This window comes from Sebastes umbrosus, chromosome 5 (assembly GCF_015220745.1).
Source record: "Sebastes umbrosus isolate fSebUmb1 chromosome 5, fSebUmb1.pri, whole genome shotgun sequence".
In the NCBI taxonomy this organism is placed as follows: domain Eukaryota; kingdom Metazoa; phylum Chordata; class Actinopteri; order Perciformes; family Sebastidae; genus Sebastes; species Sebastes umbrosus.
In genome coordinates, this window is record NC_051273.1 from 25,988,131 (window position 1) to 26,011,579 (window position 23,449).

A 23,449-nucleotide genomic window follows, 5' to 3' on the forward strand; every position below is an offset into this window, starting at 1 on the left:
TCCATCCTCTGTATACAAAAAAAAACACATTTTCTCGTGGAAATGTGAAGCTTCTTCTCTGTGCATCCCGCTTCATGAACACATTTGCCTCCAGAGCAGCGCAACATTTTGGTTTCCACCCCCTCCCCCTTTACAAAGGAAGGAAAGAAAGAAAGAAACGTGTCACACTTTACGCATAAAAAGACGATCCACTTACTAAAGCCAAGCCACAGATCCTCGTACAACAAAAAACGATGCCAAGTTTCAGGGTTTTTCCTCACGGAGAGAGAAAGAAAACAACAACAACAGAGTCTCTTTATCCGTCTCCACAGATCTCGCTCACCGCCCTGCTGGGATGCAAAAACAAAAAAAAGCACCGAGGCGTTTGGGCGCCGCTAGTCGGAGCTCTCCTCTCACCGAGGATCTGGGACTCTTGACAGGGAACATAATGTGCAGACAGCATCTTTTATAATGTTTGGAAGGAGTTTGAATTTGTTGAAAGTGAGAAAACACTTGTTAATTAATAGATATAAACCGGGTTGAACTAGTCCAATATGGAGACAACATGTTTTCCTGGATCGAGCCATCTTAAAAATCCACAGTGGAAAAATACAAATTTCAAATCACAAATCAAAACTAACCTTTTTAGAACTGCTTTTAATGTGTAATCAATATTGTGTTTTTCTTTATATCTTTTTATCTGTGTAAAGTGTCTTTGAGTTTTTAGAAAAGCGTTATACAAATAAAATGTATTATTATTATTATTATTATTATTATTATTATTATTATTATACTTCAAACGCATGAACTAACTTCAGTAATCACATTTTAAAAATAGTATAAAATAAAAAAAGGTTCGAGCATTATGCATCACAACACAGTGACCATCAACATCACATGGAGCTCCAGTAGTCTCTCCAGCATGTGCGTCCTGCGTGAAGGAGCGCACGTACACAGAGGCACGTACTACAAACACCAAACAGATGCCACACCACCACCAGAGAGAGAGAGAGAGAGAGAGAGAAATGTGTTGCTGTGACACAACCAGAAAGAAGAGACAAGTGGTCTGCATACCAAACAGCTGATGGCATCAAACACGCAGAGCAAGAGCAAACGTGCCATTTGGATTTGTCTGATAACACCAAACACTTTAGCTGCACATGACTGACAGTTAAATGCCTAAAGTCCAAAATAAAGAGTGTGGTATAGTAGAGTGGGAGTCTGACACAAAGTTTTCAGATTTGTTAAAGGTATAATAATGTATAGAATCACATGGATCCTAATGTAAAGTTTTGTTTTTTTATTTATTTAACCTTTATTTAACCAGGTAGTACTCATTGAGATTAAGAATATCCTTTGCAAGAGAGACCTGGCTAAGATGGCAGCATTTAAACATACATTCAAGTTTCAGACGCCACAACATAAAACAAATGCAAAATAAATACAAAGCATAATATCATACAAAACACATTAAAATCAAGTGTTTGAAGTCAACGTTAAAGTAAAAACTAAAACCAATAAAAAGTCCATAAAGAGATCTAAAAGTCCATTACCTGGAGCATCTCCCCCTGTAACACATCACACGCCCTGGAGGTGAAGTCCCAGGTGAGCAGGGCAAACTGTAGCTCATTTTGCAACGCATGTTTGTTTTCGGTCCCTCCAAAAGATTCTCCAAAAAGTGTAGGACTCCACTCACTGAGTGTTAACACACGAGTGCTTCTTGTTTGTATGGGAGCTGAGGGTGTGTGTGTTAAAGAGCCAGCCGGACCAGTCACATGGTGAGAAAACAAGGAGGGCGGAGTTCAGCCTCTCTGTCCTCTCTCTACACTTCATTATTCACTGTCACTGTCTGCCAACAAATTACAAAGTGCAACCCCCAGAGGCACAGCACGCCTTATTCAAAAGGATAAACGTTTAATTAAAAAAAAAAGGAGACAGTGTTTTTTGCATGTGGCATTAAATAGGTCCGTTTGTCCCTGTTACTTTGTGTTACAGGAGAAAATGTCAAACTTAAGAGTTGGCAGCGTCGTTTTGCAACCAAATTAGCTGTTTAGTTTAAGGCTGGGCGATATGGAGAAAATCAAATATCACGATACTTTGACCAAATACCTCGATGACGATATTGTAGGGTTGACTATTGGTGCTTTCACAAAACATTTACGCAATGAGCTGATTGATAAATAATCCATCAGTCATGTGGATATAATGACTAATTTGGGAAAGATAAATAATACAACAGTCTGGGAAGTTCAGAAAATTGCATCACTTCACTGTAATGTAGCCTTTAAAAACCAGGAAAACACAACACTTATGCAATATTGTGATATTACGATATCCCAAATCTAGAACTATCTAGTGTCATTAAGCTAATATCAGTAAACACCATAGTAGATCATGCTGAATCCACTGGGGGAATTTACTTGCTTAGCATGTAAATTCATTTGTAATGCAGAGCAGCTTTCCGGATTTATATGTTTTTTTCCGAGAGCAATGCAAAGAATGAAACATGTAAGGCACGTAAGACTGGTCTACTGTATCTGTCTCTGAATTCTTGTTGAATTTAGCATCTAAACTGGTATGGAGGTGGCGTATATATAGCGGGACAGATCCACACCGATGTGATGACAGCGAGGTAAATGAGTTGCATTCCACAACGAGCAACTCGCTATGTCCTGTGGTCTGAAAGGCTGACAGACAACGTGAGGAGAAGTCATAACCTCCCTTTGAACCCATTTACACATCTGGTACAACGAGAGAGAAGAATGTCCACGAGCTTCTTTTTACTGGAATGTGTTTTTAAAACTAACAAAAAGACGAGGAACATACAGGTTGTCATAGCTTGTCGAGTGACTGGCAGATCTGACCTGAACGAGTTAGAAAAAAACGCATGTTTCCGTTCGGCGTCCAAGGAAAACAAAGCACACTGTACATTTGATTCAAGGACGAAAGACATGTGGCGGTTTATACAAGGACCGCCTGCAGTGTTAACCTCAACATGGGCCTTCCCCGCAGACTGCAGCGGCGCACACATGCACTCGTCCGCCCCAAAACAAAGTCTCCGGGACCACAAGGCAGCGCATTCCAACTCTGGACACCTCCGGCCCCGAGGCCAGCGCCTCTAAACATCTGTGTCAGAGCCGCCATCGCTCTGTGACAGTCAAGTTCTTCACTGAGGAGGACGAGTTATCCAAACAGTCCGGTTTTTGATTTGATACAGACTAAAGAGCAGCTTGTTTCCTGTTTGACACCGAGCTCCTACACCTGCTCACACACAATACAAGCAGCTCTGGAGAAAACTGAATGCCTTCGTTGTAAAGTAGGGCTGTCAATCAATTGAATTGGTCCTACAGTCGATTCAGTTTAATAGATCAAATTGGTCCTATAGTCATTATGTGACTCGTTCAAGTGATTGGCTAAAGCTTGAAGTCCTGCATGCAAACAACAGTTTACAAAACACATTCAAATTAAACACAATTGTACCTATAGGTGATTTTAAATTCATGATTACAAACTACTCCGCTCTTGAACGTTACTGATCATTTGTTTATTATGTTCTTGTGTGTATTTAGTCTGTTTTATTGTACTCTCGACATCATTCCTCGCCGAACTTTTGCGTAACTTTGTAGCGTTATTTAGCTTTAAAACTGAGCCCGATACAACCTTCGAAAGGTCGATTGCATTAATACGTTAAAGAAATTAGTGGCGTTTAAACGATTTTTGCATTGACAGCCCTAATGTAAATATTATTGACTATGTTCCCTACATCATAGGAGACATGTGCAGGAGCAAAGTGTGGTCACCTCCATCACTCTATCACATGATGTCTTGTAGCATCACAAACCCAAAGTGTTCCTTGTTAAGGCACAGATGCGCCGGCACACGTCCCTGTCGCTAAGCATACCAACACTCACCGTAGGGGGGAGGCAGCTGAATAAATTAGACCTCAGCGCTTCAGTGATAACCCCCCCCCACCCTCCCTTGGTCAGTGTAATTCAAAACACTAGCTGGAGGGTGGGGGCTGTAACAACAGAGGAGTGCCCTCACTGACAAACTCACTTTCAGATGCAGAGACCTGCTTTACAGCTCACGTCGTTGGTTTTGTAAGATGCAGTTCAGCCGTTACGCCAGATGAGGTCGGCAGAGGCTCCACAAAACTTCAGTGAAAAACTGCATAAAGCAGCTTCAGGCAGGAGCGGTTTAGTCATGTCTTTGCTATAAATGATCACAATGAATTCATTGTCATGGCAGAAATCAACTAGAAGCTTCTTTTTGTATCAGGACATTTTACAAGCTGTCGTTTCAAAATACGAGCTCATTAAATGGTAACAGGAATACTGTCATCACAGCTCTGACCCTTGAGTTCATGACCATTTGTGGTTGCAAGTGAGACTTTCGGTACCATTGCTCTGCAGTGTCAGCCACACGCTATAAATGAACATGGAAATGTAACATGTTCTGTGAAAAGGTTCAGAGAACTGAAAGTGGTTTCTTTATTAGACTTACTGAAAAGGTCAAAACAACCACACAACTATTGGTCACCTTCTCTGATAACAAAGGGACCAGTATTTTTGCAGGAGGGTGTTCTTTACAGGGGGGAGCCCATCATGTTTACCTAGCTAGTTAGATCAATTAGATCATGGCAGCACTCACATCTGGTTTTCTATAGAAACCGTCACTGCAAAAAACAAAACACAAAACAAAAAAACAGAGATAGATGTCAATTAGAGGAGTGATTAAAAACATTTGTGGTGCAGTTTAGGGCTGCAACTAATCATTATTTTCATTGTTGTTTAATCTGTCGATTATTTTCTCATTTAATAAATTAGTTGTTTGGTCTATAAAATGACAGAAAATGTCGATCAGTGTTTCCCAAAGCCCTAGATGACGTCCTCAAATGTCTTGTTTTGTACACAACTCAAAGATAGTCAGTTTACCGTCATATAGTAATAAAGAAACGATAAAATCATTTAATCAATTCACATTTAAGGAGCTGGAATCAGAGAATTTTAACTTTTTTCTTTTAAAGAAATTACTCAAACTGATTAATTGATCATCAAAATAGTTGGCCATTAATCCAATAATTGACAAGGAATTGATTAATCATTTATTTTGAAGCTCTAGGGCAGTTGAACTTATTTTAGAAATGTCTCTGTTGTTAGTAGAAGTGTGTTTGGTTTATTTTGAAGGCACCTCCTCTCCTCCTACATTTCTTAAACTTGCGAGTTAAAAATGTACCATGAAAACTGGGCAAACTGAGGAAGATTGTGCGATACAATCAAAAGACCCAAACTGCTCTTAAATGGACCCTGTGGATGACACTACTTTGTCACTTTTTCACACTGTTACAGACAAGTATAATTTCGTCATACCATTAACTTCTTTTTTCCCCTTTTGTTGTTAAAAATACTTAAAACAGGACACAAGAATCAGCGTGTACATTTTTACAGCGTAATCTTTCCTTGTTTACTTGCTGAGATTTTATCTTTGACTTCTACGGTAGGTGAGTAAAATTTGTATTGCGAGATGTGTGAAACTACATGAAACTGGCACCAACATGCTCGTCATGACGCAAACGGATGATCCAATACCTGAGTATCACAACAAAGAGACAAGTTACACAATACATGAGGAATACTTGAAATTCCCCATAAAGACTTAAATTTGCATATTGCACTGAAATAGTCATGAAACAAAGAATTCATGCCTCTAACCACGTCCGACCTTATTACTCTGGAAAGCTTCAAACAATGGCGACAATTGCAGGATGCTGGAAGTATGTTAATATGTGCCTCTGAACATTTCTCAGATGATGTATTGTTGGCAACGTGTCCTCTACATAAAAGGGTGGTCCAGACTGACACAATGGAGACTACACAAAATAAGACAGACCTCAGAGGACCTTTCGTCTGGAGATGGAGGTTTTATTTTTCCAGCACTAACTCAGAGTCATGAGTAGGTGTGTCTGCTGCCACCGAGCTTCCTTGTAAACAGACCGAAGGAACTGTCCCACGCGGACCCTCGCCTGTTACATAACCGCCAGACTTGTGCACAAATATCTTGTTCCGCGTATGTCCTTCTGTGACGTACTCCTGTATTCCCTGAAGACATGGACACCTCCAGCAGACCACTTGGTGGATGAACCGGACGTCAGGGAGCATGAGAAGGAATCAAGGCCCTCAGGGGATTTAATACAAATAAGATCTGAATTCACAAGACAGCGGATAATCATTGTTAATTTAAACGGCTTATGGAAGGCCTCGTTATTTTAGCCTCTATAGAAAGGCTAAAATAACTGCTAGCAGGGGATGTTTGTTAATGGTTGCCGAGCCACCCTTACAGCTCCTGAGGAAACAGTGAACGGTGTAATGTGACCATCAAACTCCATATGCAAACACAGTGGGGGATCCAGGGCATGGGGTCCCCGAAACCTTAAATGATCACTGCCCAAAACCAGATCTTCAGCATACACCATGTGCCCCAATATCACATTTCACTAGTTTTTCCTTCAGCCCCGCCTGAGTGATTTGGGCCTGCGCCACTTGTTTGGCTCAATGTGGATTAAGACCCCACTGGAATGTGTTAAAAGTAATGGTGTCACTCCTGAGGCTTTAATGGGAAAATCCTGGCACCTCGCCGTTAACGAGCCTCTGTATTCAGCAGAGCATTTATCACGGGATCAAGGACTTAGCCTCATTCGGGCCTCCTCTCTGAACTGCAAGGTTTGGGTCAGACTAATGTCATTAGGCAGTACGCTGCAAAAACACTGGGCCTGATGAACGTCTCAGCCGCTGTCTTTCACTCTGGCTTCTGTCTAGCTTTTGCACAGCTTGAGCTTCAATCATGACATGACATTACACAGCAGAGATACAGCTTAAACGTTATCTTAAAGATTAGAATGGAGTTTGTGGCCAACTATTTGAAATTGAGTTAGAAGGTGAAATGCGAAACTCGTTCCCCTTCTTCATCAATCATTCAGGTGCAGCGTTTGACCATGTGCTGGTCCAGAGGGGATGTTGAAAGCCTCATTCGGTAACTTATATGGTAAAAAGGTACTTTTATAAAAATGTCAAAAATGTTCCTCTGTGTCCTCGTAGTGCTCCTAATGGCATTTGCAATATTACACCGCGCTGAAAACAACCAGTCACAGCCGAGCAGTCTCTAAAGCCGCTGTCAATCACTGCTCGTGAAACTAACAAACTCCGATAATACGTGCGTAAACGCGAGGTTGATCGCCAATGAACACTACTACTTTATAACATTACTACAATTTACTACATATTTTAGGTTTTTTTCATTATTTCATCATTGTTATTATTAAACTTTTCTCATATTATCTTTTATTTTCTCATTATCTTACCTTGTTCTTTGATTGTATTTTTTCGATGACATGTTTTGTCATTTATTGCAGTTACTTAATTGATTCCATTTGAAAAGTGCTATACAAATTAAGTTTTCTTTAAAGTTTTTTTTCTTTAAACACTCAAACTTTATCAGCTGCGGGAGAACATTAATTGTTTAGAGTGAGATCATCATCTACTGGTGAAAATAATTAGTGCAGGCCGGGCTCGGGCTCAGAGAAAGCTGTAATCTGTTGCAAATTAATCCTATGCATCAGTGTTGATGGCAAAAATAGATCAGGAATACTCATGCATGTCACAGTGAAGCTGCAAAGTTTGGCGTGACATGAGCGTGATGCTGACACTGGGTTTGGGAACCGCCGCCATGTTGAACACAGTCAAGCCAAAACCAAGCGCCGCCCACCGACCGGAGCAAATATTCTCAGCAAATGCCATTAGGAGCACTAGAAACACAGAGGAACATCTTTTCACAGATTACCCGTCTCATGTCCTACTGTCAATTTATAGTGACCATTTTATAAAAATAACTTTTTATCATATTTGCTCAAAGTGACCGACTGCAGCTGTAATGGCGAACAGTAGACGCCTATGGTTATATTAAGTATCTCCCAGGTATGAATGCCTTTAACTGATTAAGTGTGAAGCAAGACGATGCTAAAAAAGGGCCGTGTGTGCTCAGTAAACCTTTCCTGGATAAATAAAGGTCAAATGTCACCAAAGTTTCCAAAGATAAAGTTGACAAGATGGAAAACGTTGCCTTCGTACAGTGCCGTCTTTGAGACCCGAGGTCTGTTACGTAAGCGGTAAAAATCTTTGATGCTTATGATCGCCATCCATCAATTCCTCCCTGCATTTAAAAATAAAGTCTCCTGAAGTTTTGGGATCAGAGCTCTGCACAATGTCAAGTCACGTCATGTCCGTCAAGGCTCTGCGGTTAGTGATTTCGCTGGAGGGGGGGGGGACCTCCTGTACAACCGCCGAGTAATCCGTTCAAAATGATGTGCTTACTTTGTGTGCTTTTAAGAAATACCCTGAAATTGAATTGGGCTAGGTTCTCTGTGGATATGCCCCACGGCCTGTTAACAATTACAAAGCGTGTTCTTGGGTGTGTGTGTGTGTGTGTGTGTGTGTGTGTTTCATTTGTATGGAGGGAAGGTGATTCACAGAAAAAAGGCCTGTTCGGTGAAAATCCATTAACAGATGTTGAATAAACCAGTGATGTTTTCTAAAAAAGCACCAAGTTCTTTCCTATCAGCACATCAAGAGTGAAACTGCAGCTTTCCCACGTTCAACTTCCCTCCACCTTGTCCCAATAATGCAATGTTTGTTTCTGTGTCATAAACAGTGGCCGCATACCTGGTTTGGATCAAATAAGTCTCTGTGGCTGAGCGTGGGGCCGCTGATCAAGTGTGCTCAGTCGGAATATAAATCTGTCTTTTCTTTATTGTCCGTAATCATAAAGTTGATCATTGTGGACCGAGGGCAGTAAAAAGGCTGCTGCTGCGTTAGCGGGGACCAATCACGGCCTCACAGTGATTCCATTCAGCCGACCAACAAATTGCTTTCCTGGAATGTTTACAAACGCAGAGCGTAATTTATAATTCAGTAAGGCTAAAATAAATTAATCTCTCGCTTGTCGAGCTGTTAACAAGAGGAGGTTTCAGCAGAGCTGTATGGGATCTAATAAGATCAGATATCATTTCAAAACCCATGGTTTAGGGCTGGGCGATATGGCCAACAATTTCTATCACGATATAGGGTTATTTCATATCTCGCTAACGATATTTATCACGATATATAACATGTTTTCTGGTAATTCAATAATTAAATAGTCTATATGAAATAGCCACATGGTAAAGCCTATTTTTGTATACTCCTGTGTGAATTAAATACTTGAGAAATGAATTTGAATGAAGTACTGAGTATTTTCTCATTTTAAGAACCTGATGCAAAATGAACATAACAGTTTTAAGTGAAATTATAGAGACATAAAGGCCTATATATATATCACTATATAACGATAGAAACAATACGGAAAAATGTATATTGGGAAAAGGGAACATTTGTTTCAACAACTACAAATCTTTTCTACACTTTCACAAACTTGAGTCTCGTCACAGGTTTAAAAAGGGTGATATACAACCCCTGCTTGTGAAATTCATTCTGAACATCATGTAGCAGAAACCTTGCACAAGACACCACAACTGATTGTGATGAGAAGGCACGCTGCCCAGCTGAGGTTTCACATTTTTCACAGAGGAATCATTTCCAGGAATGCTGCTATATGCCCTCAAACTGTTTATGTACGATCCCCCCTTCACTTTCAACAAGTCCAACCTTGCAGGAAAAGTAGCTCAGGACAAAGGGAGGTGGAATGAGGCGACTCCGCACGGTTTACCTGCGGTTCATTGAAACATTTTGAATAAAAGCGGCACTGTTAGTCACAGAGCCCACAGGCAAACATGAGCTGGATAGGGAACAAACACAAGCGTTGAATCTTCTGCCAGCCGCGACACCACACTTGCCCAACTGCTACTGTTGTACATCAACAGCCACGTCTCATCTGGATCGGCTCGCTTTGAAGAGGAATATGGTCATATGGACGTTGGTACATCACATGCTAACTGCAGTGCATGACTCTACACACCCAACTCATGATAGTTACATCTCTTTTATTCCACTAATAGTCTTTGTTTGCAGCCGTAATAAATCATGGATAGTCAAATGCCTTTTAACATGCAGTTATCCATGTTAATTAAATAAAATAATCAATCTTTCTTCGATTACAACTGTGAAACAACAATTCCGGGCAGGGTTTCTTTTATTTCAATCAAAGAATTAATTTAGATGACAGACCAGTTTTGTCCCACGAACAACCACGGGCTGAAAAGGTATTTGTTTATTATGGGAAAATCTAGCTGAATGCATCCTCTAGCTAGAACACACGTCACACACAAATTTGGCTTATTAAGTAAAAGTCTAAATTAAAATGACTAATTTTCCTGTGAATGCCACAAAGAATCCCAGCGTCCTTGGATCCAAATTGTTGCCTTGAAGTTATTTAATCAGGCAGTATCATATAATAATAGTTTCATGACTTGACATGGCAAACCGCACGTTTACAACATAAATATGCTATCACCTTGACTCCAAAGTTTGTTTGCCGCTGTTTGTTGGGAACCAATGAATTAAGTCAAGACCTCAAACTGCCTCCATGAGATAGCACGCGGGAACAGTGTGACTAATGTAAACCACGGACATATTTACTCCCGAGTCAAAACCAACTGGTATTCATGTGCCGATAGTACTGAGGTTACTCGACAGGTACTCGCATGTTTTAGAATACTCAACAATCCATTGATAACGTATTTTCACCTCAGTGAGATTGAGAAACGTTCTTTTAATCCACAACTAAACAGTATGTTCTGAGAAATATCCAAATATTACTGCACTCCATCTGATAGCAAAAGGATGTGAAGTCCACAAAGACTAACAGTGGATTTAAAAAATGAAACAATTAAAGAAATGAACAATAAAGCTGTGCAGGAGAGAGTCCTAAAACCCAGAAATGAGTTAGCACTTCCTCGTCTGGAAGTCAATGGGTTTTTAATTAGATGCCTGAAATAAGGTCTGTTGTTAACACAAGCTGAAGAGATTTTAACGTTTTATTCTACAACATAAAATACAATAAATACCCCCCTTATGACTTTTGAAGCTTTTATATGTCTTCAAAAAGGCAGTTGCTAATTATTCTGTTTTCATTGTTGGATCTGCTCATGATGTCTGAAATCCGTGCAGCAACACAAACAGACACCTTGGAGACCGTGGTCAATGTTGGCTATTAAATAAGATATCATTTTGCGGCAGTATTTTCTCAGTATTGTTGTCTTTACACAGCAGGGGATGACAGTCCCTGTCTGGATAACAACTTTAAATTATATATCAAAAGGTGATAAATATGGGATTGAGAGAATTTCTATATCCTCTCAACGGCGAGCCGGGCGGCTCGTAGCGAACGGTGCTAACAGCGCTTACAGTGACAAACAAAGTTGAAAGTGTTGACAAAGCTAACAGTGTTTACCTGGGGGGTACCGGAGGGTGGGTGCTATGCTTCCACGACGAGTCGGGACGGCATTATCAGCTGTAACTGCCATATGAGAGCGGTGCAGAGCGGAGGCCGTGAGCTAACCAGGGGGTGAAGCTCACATGCACTAAAATGCAAGCAAGGACGGCCCGACTATGTCTACAAAGCACGGTGAAGCTCGGATCACAACACACACAGAGGGAAAGTGACTTCATTCTCTGCTCAGGTAGACTTTACTCCTCTATATCTTTACATAGCAAATAGTTGCTTGCTGCTATATTAATGCTCTGGATATCGAATTTAGCACCTTTAAAGAGGAGTTATGAATTTTTTCATTACTGATTAATATGACAAGTTTTTTTCTCAATTATTTAAGTCTATAAAAACAGTGAAAATACCCACCATAATTTCCTAAAGCCATCTTTAAATTGTTTGTTAATCGTTTCTCCACTGATAGTTTTCCACTTCCCTGAGTCAATGAATCTATGTCAGTAATGACCAGCTTCTCATCTCAGAATACAAAACAGACTTCAGAGAATGTGACGTAATACAAGGCAACCTCTGTCATGTTATCTCACTGTCATATGTTATTTACAGTGCTGAAACCCCCTGGCACTGTGCAATAACACGTCATAGGGGCAAGAGAAACCCGAGCACCGGATCCTCGTGACGGGCAGAATGTAGACGCTCAAAGTGTCACCAAAAGCACCCGGACGCTTCCTACAGTGCCATGCTTTCACCATGCATTACACACTCTGCAGCTACTGAAATGTCCAGCTTGACAAGTCATTTAATTCAGTAGTTGGTCTCAAAATGCAATTTTTTTCTTTTAACAGGGAGGAAAGTAGAGATAGAGAGAAATAATTGTTTTTGAATGCAACACTAAAGCTGCTGATAGAATGTTTTTGCCAATTTGATAATCTTCATGTGACTATTTTTTCAGATCATATAGTTTGTTCCTCTGGCACTACAGCAGAAATGTGTATGACACAGCATTTAAAATATAATGAGAGACGTATTCTTTGATTTGTCTCCCTGTTTGAAATTTTGCTATCTAAATACTATTTACTTACTAAATCTCTCCACTTAAACCAAGTACAAAGAAATTATTTTAAATGTGGTGGTCCTTTAACCCAAGCCTATCCACCACACGGGGAAATCCTAATCTTTAAAACTATAAATTTTACTTTTTGAAATGTTCTTAATCAAATAAAACATGCAAAGTGAGTGTAAAAAAATGCGTATTGTGGGTCTAAACACTTAATGCGGCTGCGGTCAGATGGGAACCGCAATGACAAACAGTGCAAGTCGAATGACAACGTCCTCTGGAAATTGATGACAGTGTCTCACCCTGATGACAGTTATTGACGTGTTTTCAGAAAAAATGACACTTCAAGACTCCATAAACGACAGCTAAACGACGAGCCAAAATGGACATTTTCTTGCAAGGTGTGCGGGGTTGAAGGGGTGCAGGGTCTGGTTTAGTCAGCCAGTCCAGGCCACACACACACACACGAAGTAAACACACCCGAGCTCATACCTATCGTTGACAGGCTTTGACCCTCGTAATCTGCTAGGCCGGAAAGCCTGGTAGAAAGCTGTGGACGGGTTCCTGCATTTTAATGGGGGAGGAAACAGAGACAAGAGAAACATGAGTAAAGGAAGGGAAACATGTACGCTGGGAGAGAGAGAGAGAGAGAGAGCGAAATGAGGGAGAGATTGTGAATGAGAGTAGAGGAGGATCCTGAACCACACAGAGAGGTCAGGTCAGAGGAAATGATGATACAATCCAGATTGATAGCCCAGACCGTTTGCAGAAATGGCACGATGACGCAAGACCAAGCGCATTATGGGGCATATTTTTCCAAGGCCTACTTTCATATCCAACCTGCATCAACTTCTCACATCTTCTTGTTCATTGTCATTTGAAATATCAAAATCAAATCAAATAATAACCTTTAAGTGGCAATCTCGAAGATTTTCATTTAACACAATGGTGATTGAGCCTATGGCCCACTGATGAAAGTACTGCAATGCTAATGCAAACCAAACATTTCCTACTGCTGCAACTTCACATTAAAAGCATTTAACTGGCAAAACACAAGTTGACTTTTATTATGAAGTAGTCACAAGAAATGCAACGGGTTTGTTAGTCAGTGAGCTTGACTCTGACCGCTATCGTTCATTGAAAATGCGTCTACAAAACGAGACAACAGCCATTTCCGGGAAGTAATGGAACAAGAAGGAGCTGCCACAGAGAGCTGATAGATGAAGAGCAGAGCGAGGTAACCAACTACTTTTGCTGTTCGCAGACTCAATACCATGTGCAGCATAAAATCAGAACACGGTTGCTCACCGACTGATGGGAAAAGGCTAATTATTGCCTGACTTCTTCGTTAAAACAACAATAGTTTGTTTTGCTGCCCTCAGTATTCTGGGACCTGAAGTATTAAACCACATTTTTGCTGTTGCCACCAGTAAACAGGGTGTCGCCAAATCAACCAAGACTGAAATCTCAAGGATTTAACTTAAACATTTCAGAACTAAACCAACATCTGGTTTCATCAACAGGTTCTGCTGTAAGATGTGGCAACAACATTCTTCAAGTATATTAACGTGTTTAAAAATGTTTTAAACAAAAAAAACGAATGCAAAATGTTTGTTTGGTACTATAAACATCTGTGTGCATCTGTAAAACCCAGAAAATGAATACCGGCAAACAGACAGGTGTCCATTTATTTCTAAACTAGAACCCCAAAAATGCTTAAATAGATTTAAAATTGGACAAATTATGTAGCCATGTAGTCTGAAGTGTAATGACATGATGCTTTAAGTTTAATACATGACTGTTTGTTTTGGATAGATGTGAAACTAATGTTTTTTTGACTCTACGACACATTTTTAATCATGGGATATTGTGTCCAGTAAACAATGTCAAAGGTCACCACCGATCAGGGAGGATCTGGACAGGAAGTGAACTGTTCCTGTCATCTATTAACGCTCATGAATTTAATACTACTACTAATCTAATAAAACTATTTGGTCAGACTGATTTGTAGAATAGAAAGTGAACTCCAAACAGGGGTGGTTTTCCTGAGGGGAGATGAAATTACCAACCTCGTAAAATATTAATCAGCATTCAGGTAATTGCTAGCACAGGATGTTAATGACAGAACCTGGCAACAAATCTCAGTCCTGGATGTCTGAATATAAAAACAGTCCAATAAGCTTGACTACAAAAATACAGACCCATTTATTTGAAGTGAAAATGTTCGTATAGTATTAGACGGATGACATTTTCTCTTCTTTTGGTTTGTTAAGGTTACACTTTGGCTGACATTTCATTTCCTTTCAGCACTTTTATTTCAACTTCACTCAGCTTACACTTAAACTTCGAATGAAACTTCAATTTCTTTCAATTGCAAGTTCAACTTCTTTCAGTAATTGTTGTCGACTGCCTCTTCAACTATAACTACAGCAGCGAGCACATGGACGTATACTTAATTGAGCCTCTTCTAGTTTGATTCTATTATTTTTATCAGTCATATAAAAGGTCTGTATTTTATGTCTTGGTCTTTTATTGTGAAGCACTTTGTGAAATCTGATCTAGAAAGGCACTATATGTTGTAAATTAACTTTAGATACTTGAATTTGGTGAACTATTTTAGTCAAAGTATCTTCAAGTACCATGGCTGCATACATCTTCTTCAGCGTGCATGGTCGCGAGCACTTTGAGACCATAAAAAGAAATTGTTCCGATCTGCATTTAATTCTTTGACAGGCAAATTCAATTCAATTTAAAGCTTTTCACTAAACTGAAAAAGAGAGGATGAATTTCAAACCAAAATAACTTTCAGCGAACTACAGTGGCTACAAACAACAAACAAACAAACAACGAAACTAGGTGAGGCATCATGTAACAGCTCACAAATCGGACAAGCGCATGCTCCTGCTGGGTTCAAGTTTTGTGTCAGTTACCCTTCTGTTTGCAGTAACTGTAAAACTTTGTGTGAAAGGTGTGTCCTACAATAAGAGCAGGGGTGGTCTACAAAATCGTAAAGTGGAGAGTTCCACTAAATACAAGACCCTGGAGGACTGAAACACAAAAGCAGGCGGGATAAAAGAAATTTGTTAGGAAACCACAAAAAGCAGGTTTAACCATCCACTACTAAATTGGCATCACTGTTGAGAGTGATTTACGGCCCGAGTTTCCATATCTGAGCACATGACAGATTTATCTGCGCCACACCCCACAAACAGCAGCTCAGGACCTTCGAGTTTCCTCGTGCACTGGTGAGGTGTTTAGACACCGCTGCAAGTTTAAAGAGTTCACAAACAACACAGCTCAACATGGCAGCTGTGAGCTCGGCTCTCTGAACGAGCTAAAATTCCTGATGTTATTGAGACAGGGGCAGAATTTTGTATGCATGACGAGCTCATCAGTCAGAGAGGAGACAATCAGAGATACATGAAGAGAAGCTGAGAGAAAAGTAGCAATTCAAAATAATGGAAGAGGGAAAATGGTTAGGGGAAATTAGGGAGGTGTGGCGCGTCGCCTCACATGAACGCCCTTCAGCAACCTCACCCTCTGCAGCAGGAATTGTAGGATTGAACTAGAAAAGTGTGTTTTCCAGTCCTTTATGTAGCATGCAGTACACAGCACTGTAAAGGCCACTTTTGAAAGGCACGTTTGTTTGGCCTTTCTCTTTATAATGTATACTGTTCACAGGCCAGTATAGAATAGACAACTAGGTAAAACTTATGTTTTAGAGCAGGTTTTAAGACCACCTCACAAGTAGGCATCACTTAATTTAAAGAGATTACAAGACAAACACGTTCTCTACACCAGCAACGCAGCAAAATCACAACAGCAGCAGCAGCCCTTCGTCGGTGTCGACACTTCAGTCACAGTACTACCGTACATTAAGAATCATCTGACAGAGCTTAAAAAGCATACATTAAATTAAAAAAACGGGTCACAGTCATGCATGTAAAGTATGAATGAAGTTGAGAAAGGTTGCAACTGTACCAACACTGATTAAATAATGCAACTCAAATAGGTCTGGTGTAGTCGGAATGAAAAAAATTTGAGAAAAGTCTGAGTTTGACAACACAAATACTGATCCAACCAAATAAATCAATACATTAATAAAACATGAATAGCCCACAGACCTGTCATATTTCATACAGCTGATGAATAATGCAGTCATTAAATCTAATCAGATACAGAGCTGAAACAATAAATCGATTAGTCGATCGACAGAAAAGGAATCAGCAACTATTTTGATCATTGACTGATCGTTTTAGGTTTTGTTTTTTTTCAAGCAAATATGCCAAACTTTTGCTGGTTCCAGCTTTTCAAATGTGAGGATTTGGTGCTTTTCTTTGTCGTATATGATAGTAAACTGAACAGATTTGGGTTTTGGAGTGTTGGTTGGATAAAACAAGATATTTGTGTGATGTTAGTCACATTGAGCTTTGGCAATATAATGGCAAAATTTCTCTATTTTTCTGACACAACACATATCGACTCAGCACTCTACTCTGCATATTACAAATAATCGTTAGTTGCAGCCGTCATCACACAGAGTTAATCAGATCCTCAATTACGATCATATAAAAGTCGTCGCCTTACACAGCACAGTTCACGCTCCGTCACGTTAAGACATCAGAACAATTTGGCCTAGTTGATCTGTCGTAACTTGCATCGTTGCCGGAAGCAAATATTTAAGCAACTTCTGTCAAACTAGCTCCTCAGTGTGTAAAAAGGTAAAAAAAAGCAGAATGTTGTTGGGTAGGTATGCAAATCGAACCTTCTCGTTGACCTACAGCCCCAAGTAAAACATTAATATAGGGTGCACTTATCTTGCCATTTGACTGATGTGCGTGACCGCAATTGACAATAAAGTGAGTTTCTTCTCTAGCTCAGGCCACAGCTTGTTCACTATTTGAGTGACTCCATCCAATGTTAGGTGAGTGATTGAGGTCATCCTCATCCCACCCATCTCGTCTGGGTCTCTTTACCTGACAAGATATGTAGAAAGTATCAGGTTGTTGATGCAAAGGTCGCAGAAACAATGCAGTTCGGTAATGAACATTATGATACTTCTCTCTTCCTGCCTATGAATCATTTTAAACAAATAAAGGTCAGTGAAATGCATGTCATAATCAAGCTAGGACATGGTCATAGGCATTGACCTTGAATAGTTAAGGTTAGGTATTGACCCTGAATAGTTAAGGTTAGGTATTGACCCTGAATAGTTAAGGTTAGGTATTGACCCTGAATAGTTAAGGTTAGGTATTGACCCTGAATAGTTAAGGTTAGAATAGGTCGTCGGGCAACAAGTCTTGCAAGAGTTTTTGCACGTTTTTGCAAATTGCGGGTTATGTATATATTATTGAGTGGCACATTTGACTGCAACATTTACAGGTTCCATTCAAGTAAAAAATTATCAGCTTGTGAAAATTATAACAACATTACTTATTAAAAGCTGCACCTAACTTTATCATATAATGACTGAGAATCTGTTTAAATGAATAAATACAATTTAGATTTAGATCATTTAGATTATTACAATATCACAAGGGCAGTGCAGTGGTTAGCACTGTCACCTCATGGCAAGAAGTTTGCAGGTTTGAATCCATGGGGCCCTTCTGTGTGGAGTTTGCATGTTCTCCCCGTGGGGTTTTCTCTGGGTTAGGTAAGATTAATTGTTGACTCTAAATTGTGCCCGTAGGTGTGAATATGAGCATTGAATGGTTGTCTGTCTCTATGTGTCAGCCCTGTGATAGGCTACCCTGCCTTCGCCCAATGTAAGCTGGCAGCTGTTTTCATTAATTTGAACTGTGCTATTAATTATTAGATAGCATACAGTTCATAGTTTATATTAAGGTAACATTAGCACTGGTTGCCTGGCAGGTATCAATCTAAAATAAAAAGACGCAGCAAAACTCTGTCTGATCAGGCAACAAAAAGGCAGTGCAGTGCGCCTCGCGTTTTCCACCTGCATAACGCACTCTGTCTGATCAAGGCCTTATGAGTGTGTTTTATTTTATTTTAAATACATTCTGGACAGATGTGTTTGCAGTTAAAGACATTTTACGTTCCTACAGCAGAGTAAAAACACTGTAGCAATGGTGTTCAGATCATAAATGTAGTCATTGTACAGTGAGATATTTTGTATAAAAGTGCCATCGAACAATGTGCTAGAGTACCTCACACACTGAGCCACCACCCTGCAAATAGATGCCAAAAAATGGGTCTCACTCTCATGTTGGGCGAGTTGCCTGAAGCAACGTTACACTATCCTGTCAGATCTGACAGGCCGTTCCCCAGTCTCATGATGCGTGCTTGACAAGGGATTTAGCAGCCAGAACTTCTGTCAATAGAGAAGCTTTGTTCGTGTCACGACTCTTTATCGCACATAAAGAGCCTGTCAAGTCAAACATGAGGAACTATTTGCAGCAGTATGCAAAGTTTAGGATACAGAAATTCTGATTCGTGATGACAAATGTTTTCAGAATAGAAAATGGTCATTCAAAAACTAATTTATTACATGTGATATGACAACATTGACAATGGTTTGATGATGTTCCAGCTCCCTACTGTGGAACAGGAACTTATAAAAAAACAAGTATGTCCATAAAAATCCCCTGAGCTCTGACAGGTTAACAATCACGGCACAGAATACACAAGATGAAGAATAGAGTTGCGAGCAGGATTTTGCCTGTAAACCCCCTCCCATTCAATCCTTAAGCTGCTGCATGGGCCTGAATGAAAACACGCTCCCCCCGGGTCACTTGAGGAAAGCTTCTGTTTCCAATGGAAGCACACAAATTAAATTCCCTCCCTTTAAATTAACTTAAAAACAAGTCCATAGAGACAAAAAATTCTCAGGACAGACAGCACGACACAATTTAAACTGTGGGTTGTTTCTCTGAAATTGGTTTTCCTGCAGCCAACTCTTTGATGAGTGCACACACAGACTTTATCCCTCCGCATGTGACTATAGAGAGGCGAAGTCCCGTCCCTTCCGGTGGACCAGCATGGGACCTTATTTCAGAAAAAAATATGAACGGTAGTAAACGGCAAGAGACAATTATTTTTTTGAGCCTGTTTGAATTGCGCCACGAATTAGTGGAGGGACTTCGCCTCTCTATATATCTTTATCTTCATGTCCTGCATACAAAACTCTCTCCTTGTTCATATCATACACATTTTTTGGGATAAAGCCTGATGCAGGGGGGAGGCTGCAGTTGGAGGATTTCCTCTCATAATGTAGTGATTAGGAGATGCCGTGGGAGAGAGAGGAAGAGCAAACAGGGACGTGACCCTCTGCATGTGGCCAAGCCTGCAGCCATACATACGCGAGTCAGGCAGAGTCCCAGCTGTGCAGCTTACCACTCCTGCCCACACTCCTATGGGAGGCTACAGCACGTTGGACAGAGAAGAGAGGTCTGTTGGGGTATTTATGACTCAACTTCAAAAACCTCAGTCAATAAGCTCACAGCTCACGCTTCAGCAATGTTAAAGGCAGGCTCGAACACCTCAGCAAAGACCAGCAAGCATGTAAAGTCAGTGAAAGATGAGTGAAAATATGTCACACTGATATGAGCATTCTCGTAAGCTGAGGGTGTTAATTTCTGTTCTGGTTACACATAATTGTTACCATGAGTGCAGATGAGTCAGATGTGGGGTGGCTCATTCAGCTGGATCGCAGCTGATAGCGTCGGGCCTGGAGCTACAAAGCCGCCCCTATCTGCTCAATTTCACTTAGCAGGGCTCAAGTTCATCGACTCCGCCGGTTAAATAAAGTGTAGAATTGGTTCCTGAAGCGTGACGCTGGCCAAGTGAACTTTGCCACACTGGCCCTCGGGTCTGTTTCTGTCTCGGCTTGTCAGCTGCTGTGTAATAACCCTGGTCTCTCTCTACAGTGACTTCGCCTGGGGTTGCGCAGGAAGCCAGGCGATTGATTTGACGTACTGTTGATTAATGGTAAAGTAAAAACTGTCACTCTACTTTACAGTTTTGGCTATCAGCAATAATGTTTATAAACCTAAAGAGGAAGATTAAGTTCTATGTTTTACTATTTCAAGGCAAGGCATCCAAAAATGTGTTATTTTTTCATTTATTCAAGTAGGTGGATATGTTACCTGTTATCATTATCATGACTAGACTTTAGGGCTGGACGATATGGCCAACATCTTCTATCACGATATAGGTGATTTCATATCTCGATAACGATATATACTGTGTCACATGTTTTCTGGTAATTCAAAAAATAAAGAGTCTATTTGAAATAACCAAATGGTAAAGCCTATTCTTGTATACTTTTGTAAATAAATAAATATAGGCCTAGCCTATATCGCCATAGAAATAATATTGAAAAATATACACATTTATACGGTTTTGACGATATATATTGCCCACCCCTACTAGATTATAACAGAAAAGTTTGTAGATACAAGAATTAGTTTGCCTTTAAGTTTACAATCTCACTCTGGCATGGTCTCCTTTTATCATTTTCTATCCAACAAACATTGTAATAATTATCTTACACTCCTTCAGTTTATCATACATGGTCCCAGAAGGAGCCATACTTCTAACCGTGGAAGTGTTATTGCAACTGTTCAATACCATACTACTGTTGTATTGCTGGTTGTCTGGACATTCATATCTCTGTACCGATAAAGCACAAGCAGATTCCTCAAACAAATTACAACCAACTCCTTTACATACCGTACTCTGGGTGTGTCTTGTGGGCATTACAATCACTGCACACTGTGACAAATGCCCCACAGGCCAATAGGAGTGAGGCAGGCAGCCAGGCATGGAAGTAAAATTGGACAAAAAGTTAATTTTGGTAGATTCAGAATTCCCTGAATTATATGACACCAGTCTCCGCCTATATCGTGACATCAGGAGGAAAAGCCTATCTTGGAAAAATGGTTTTCAACCAAGTTGGAAACCATTTTAACAGATCAGAACTTTATAGTCATTGCACACTGTGACGACCCCTCTGCTCGACAAGATGTTCCTGTGTCCTTTGTTGCAGGATCTGGGTCGTCCAATAGCTTAATGAGTCACACTTGGGCCTGGTGTGGTTGCTGAATTAAGCTGCTGTTTTGGATTTTGTTTGCTGCAGACATATCCATACATGCTTACATGACTGATCTACCGAATTCCACAATTGTTCTGTACCTTGTTATTATTTTGTAAATAAATATGCTTATTAATCACGTCGAAACTCGCCTGGTCTCCCATCTTTGTCGCAGCTTTTGAGTTGGGCTGTGACAAAAGTGACAACGAAATGCAGCTAGCATCTAACCAGATGTGCAAAAGAAGCAGTAAAGGGCAGCGTGCACACTTTTTAGCATGACACAGATGCACCACCATTTCTAGCAACAACGAAATGACGAGCTTAGTCTGGTATGGTGCTAGAATTTTTTAAAACCCTGCCTGCTTTGCGCACTCCTCCACGACTTCCCAGAACATCTGGTCAGATCTGCGCTGAACCAAGCAGCGTGCACAGCGCACACCACGTCCAATGTGGAAGCCGCATTAGAAACATCTTTGACAGGTTTGACGTAAAAAAATTAATTAAAAAAAAGCAGTTCTGCTGCTTTGTTGGTCGTTCTTTGAGCCAAGTAAATCCTCTTATTCATTTATCACGCTTCACCTCTCCTGTGTTTCTCTGCTTTCTCTAGTCTCTTTAGTTTAAAAAAAAAAAAAACATTACCATTTTACATTTAATTTCTCTGCACTTCTCTAAGGTACAGTGTATGAATACAAAAATCTTAATGCCATGTTAATCATTACACACATTCATGTGTTAATTAGTCATGAACAGTATTGTTAAAGCTTTAGCTTTATTAGCAATACTAAAATAGGAAAACTGTATTGGAAAAAGTAAAGATTTTGCATACGAATGTAAATTATGTGTAAGTATAGAAAGTAAAAGTATTCATTATTCATCATGACTTCCGCGAAACCTACTTTTTGGTGTGTTTGGTGGCCTCAGCAGGGACTGTCACACTGTCAAACATGTTTTGTTGTAATTCTACTTCAATGATAAAATGCCAAAGCACTGCCCTTCCTGGTTTCAGCTGCTGAGGTGCATTCACTGACAGCACAGGAATATTTTCCATTGTTTGGTGTGGACTCTTTTTGGCTGACCTCGATCCGAGCCGGCGCCGAGGGTAACAAAGTGGCAGAGCAGAGTACTGAATGTAGAAATCAAAAACATGGTTTATAGATAGAACTACTTAATTCATATTTATGGTGAGAAACCATAAATATTAATTGAAACATGTTTTTTTTTCTTACAAAAGATTACTCCAAAGGGTTTTAAGTGCACTTCTTCAGTTAACACGTGATGTTACTTTTCAGCTGTGTTCCTGTTTCACTGTTGTAAGATAGATAGAGAACGTGGTTGAAATGTTTTAACATGTTAAAGTTAGAGGCTGACTCAGATGAAGAATACCGAGGCATGAAGGTGTGAAAGCTCAGAATGAACCAGTCATCATCACACCTCACCGTAGTGCTAACCAGGAGGTCAACATGCCTCTTGAGGGTTCTTAAAAGGCCAAAAAAGACTGACAGTGTTAAAATAGCAAATTAAAAAGCCTCTGATTATCACAATAACTATGTGAGTTTTTATAGATGTCAGCATTTTTGCTAAAGAAATCAAGTGAACAGAGTCTGATTCACAACTGCATGACGCAATAAGTTCAACGAGGAGTTATGAAAAGAATTTCCTAAGTGGCAGCAGTTACACAATACACAATAAAACCTAATCTCATAATTACAGGAAGTTATTTGTTGGAAGCTAGGAGATAAATGATATAATCTGGATGGCCTAAAAAGAGGACAAGTTCAGGCACTTCTGACAAGTGAAACTTCAGATTCAGTGATAAGTTCAGGTGCCATCTGCTCGGCACCGTGATTTCAAATGAGGGAATAAACCGTTATCAGTCTACGCAGCCACAATGACTCACGTCCGTTTCCCTGCAATAACCTGCTCATTGT

At 40.1% G+C, this 23,449-nt stretch overlaps 1 protein-coding gene across 2 annotated transcripts in view; it reads right to left on the reverse strand.

Annotated features, from left to right (window-relative positions):
- The window catches only part of tsc22d2 (TSC22 domain family 2), a 41,856-nt gene that overhangs the window by 5,150 nt on the left and 13,257 nt on the right, over nt 1–23,449 (reverse strand). The window contains exon 2 of one of the 2 annotated variants that reach the window (XM_037769427.1): nt 12,962–13,033. The exons of the other annotated variant lie outside the window; for it this stretch is intronic. Within the exon in view, the coding sequence (XP_037625355.1) occupies nt 12,962–13,033 (72 nt within the window). The remainder of the gene's footprint in view (nt 1–12,961; nt 13,034–23,449) is intronic. 2 annotated transcript variants of the gene reach the window in all.